The following is a 2256-nucleotide window of genomic DNA, read 5'->3' on the forward strand; positions in this document are numbered from 1 at the left end:
TCAGAATCCGCTTGGTCAGTTGCCGCGCCAGTCTCGACGAGCAGCCGGGTGCACTCAATCTGCCCCTCCTGGCATGCGATATACAGCGCGGAAGCGCCGTCAACAGTCGTCGCCCCGACGCTCGCGCCGCCCTCGAGCAGCAGCCGCGCCGCCTCGGCCTGCCCGTGCCGAGCGGCCCAGGTGAGCAGCGTGTCCTGCTTCTCGGTGTCGTGCCGCGCGTCGAGCTGGGCCGCGAGCGACGTGCCGCGCGTCCGCCGCCCGGAGAGGAAGGCGCGCAGCGAGGCCAGGTCCCCCGAGCCAGGTCGGCGAGGCGGGTTGAGAAAGAGAGCACCCGGTGTTTCTTTTTTGGAAAAGCGAGCAGGTAATTTTCTTCAACTCGCTGTTCCGATGTGGCGCTCATTGCTCGCCGCTCCACGGCTCTCGACTCCCGCGCCCCCTCCCGCCGCCGCTGCCGCTCGACGCGGCCTCCGCGCCCTCGTTGCGCGCTCTCGGAAGGACGTGCCCGAGGGCGAGGCCGCATCCAGCCTGGTTGATGTCGCGGCGGTCTCTGCGCTGCCAAGGCAGGACCCGAAGGCACGCGACATAGAACACTCGTCCATCTACCGGTGGTGCCGCGCGAGCCCATTCATCCACGCCGCAGTCCGCGTCGCCCGTACGCCTCCAACCACGTACATCGGGCCTCGCACCTTCAGCGCTGAGATCTCTCCAGCACTCAACTCAGTCGCCTCTTCCAACTGAGTCGCCTCTGCCTCGCCTCAGCTCACCACGCCTCGCCGTCAGGCGGACGTGGAGGTGGAGATCTCGCACTCGACCCTCAACTACAAGGACGCGATGATCGTCCTCGGCCAGAAGGGGGTCGTGAGAGACTTCCCCATCACACCCGGCTCTCCACACGCCGCCGCTCTCCCGGGCGGGCGGGTGGCAACATCGTGAGTGTAGCAGTGGTCAGTATGGTTTGCTACTAGGCATCGACTACGCCGGCGTCGTCGCGCGCTCCTCCTCCCCGCTGTGGCGCGAGGGCGACGCTGTCGTCCTCACGGGCAACAAGGCGCGAGATTCGACGAGATTCGCCGAGATTCGACGAGATTCGACGAGATTCCCTTCGGATTCCGTGCTGCCTTTCCACTTTGACGGCGGCGAGACCCGACGAGATTCGACGAGATCCGACGAGATTCTCCGAGATTCACATTTGGATGCCGTGCTGCCTTTTCGTCTTTCGCCGGAATCTCGGGCAATCTCGGGTGATCTCGGCACATCTCGGCTGATCAGGCGGGGCAGTACTTTGACGGCGGCTACGCCGAGCGCGCCACGTGCCGCGCCGAGTGGCTCGTCGCGCTAGAAGTATCTCCCCACATCTCCCCACATCTCCCCACACCTCCCCGCACCTCCCTGCACCTCCCCACACCTCCCCACACCTCCCCACACCTCCCCACATCTCCCCACACCTCCCCTAATCTCCCCTAATCTCCCCTCATCTCCCCACATCTCCCCACATCTCCCCACATCTCCCCATATCTCCCCATATCTCCCCATATCTCCCCGTCTCTCGGGCCCTAGAAGCGGAAGATCTCCCCACATCTCCCCACATCTCCCCACATCTCCCCACATCTCCCCACTCGCTAGAAGCCACATGTACATGTGCACGTGCCGAGGCCGTGCCGCCACTGCAGCGTATGCTCTACTCAATCCCCTTCCCCTCTCGTACTCACACCCTGACGGTGCCGTATTCACACCCTGACGGTGCCGTATTCACACCCTCGTATTCACACCCTGACGGTGCCGTATTCACACCCTGACGGTGCCGTATTCACACCCTCGTGTTCACACCTTGCGGTGCTCACGCGGCCAGGCTGGTCGCGCCGCCGCCCGCCCTCAGCCTCGCGCAGACCATGGCGCGCCGGCGCGGCGGGCGAGCCCTCGGCTGCGGGTGTGAACGGCGTCTCTTCACACGCCCAGCCGTGAACAGGTTCCCGCACGCGCCGCTTGAGCCGTCGGGGTGTGAACGGCGTCTCTTCACACGCCCAGCCGTGAACAGGTTCCTGCGTGCGCCGCTTGATCGGGTTGCGGGTGTGGACGGCGTCTCTCCACACCCCCAGCTGTGAACAGGTCGTCGGCACGGCGGGCGTCACGGCGGCCATGTGCGTCGACTACCTGCAGCGCTTTGGCGAGGTCACGCCGTCGCCACATCTCGGCCACATCTCGACCACATCTCGCCACATCTCGACCACATCTCGCCACATCTCTCCCCACACCTCC

The 2256-nt window shown here is 65.5% G+C and overlaps 1 protein-coding gene across 1 annotated transcript in view; it reads left to right on the plus strand.

Moving 5' to 3' along the window:
* Positions 1 to 387: 387 nt before the first annotated feature.
* EMIHUDRAFT_220510 (hypothetical protein) overlaps positions 388 to 2256 on the plus strand; it is a gene marked incomplete at both ends in the record, with an annotated part of 5580 nt that continues 3711 nt past the window's right edge. The window contains 3 exons of the mRNA XM_005757394.1: positions 388 to 652; positions 966 to 1027; positions 1270 to 1310. Of these exons, the coding sequence (XP_005757451.1) occupies positions 388 to 652; positions 966 to 1027; positions 1270 to 1310 (368 nt within the window). The remainder of the gene's footprint in view (positions 653 to 965; positions 1028 to 1269; positions 1311 to 2256) is intronic.

Source organism: Emiliania huxleyi, assembly GCF_000372725.1.
Source record: "Emiliania huxleyi CCMP1516 unplaced genomic scaffold EMIHUscaffold_91, whole genome shotgun sequence".
Lineage (NCBI taxonomy): Eukaryota > Haptophyta > Isochrysidales > Noelaerhabdaceae > Emiliania > Emiliania huxleyi.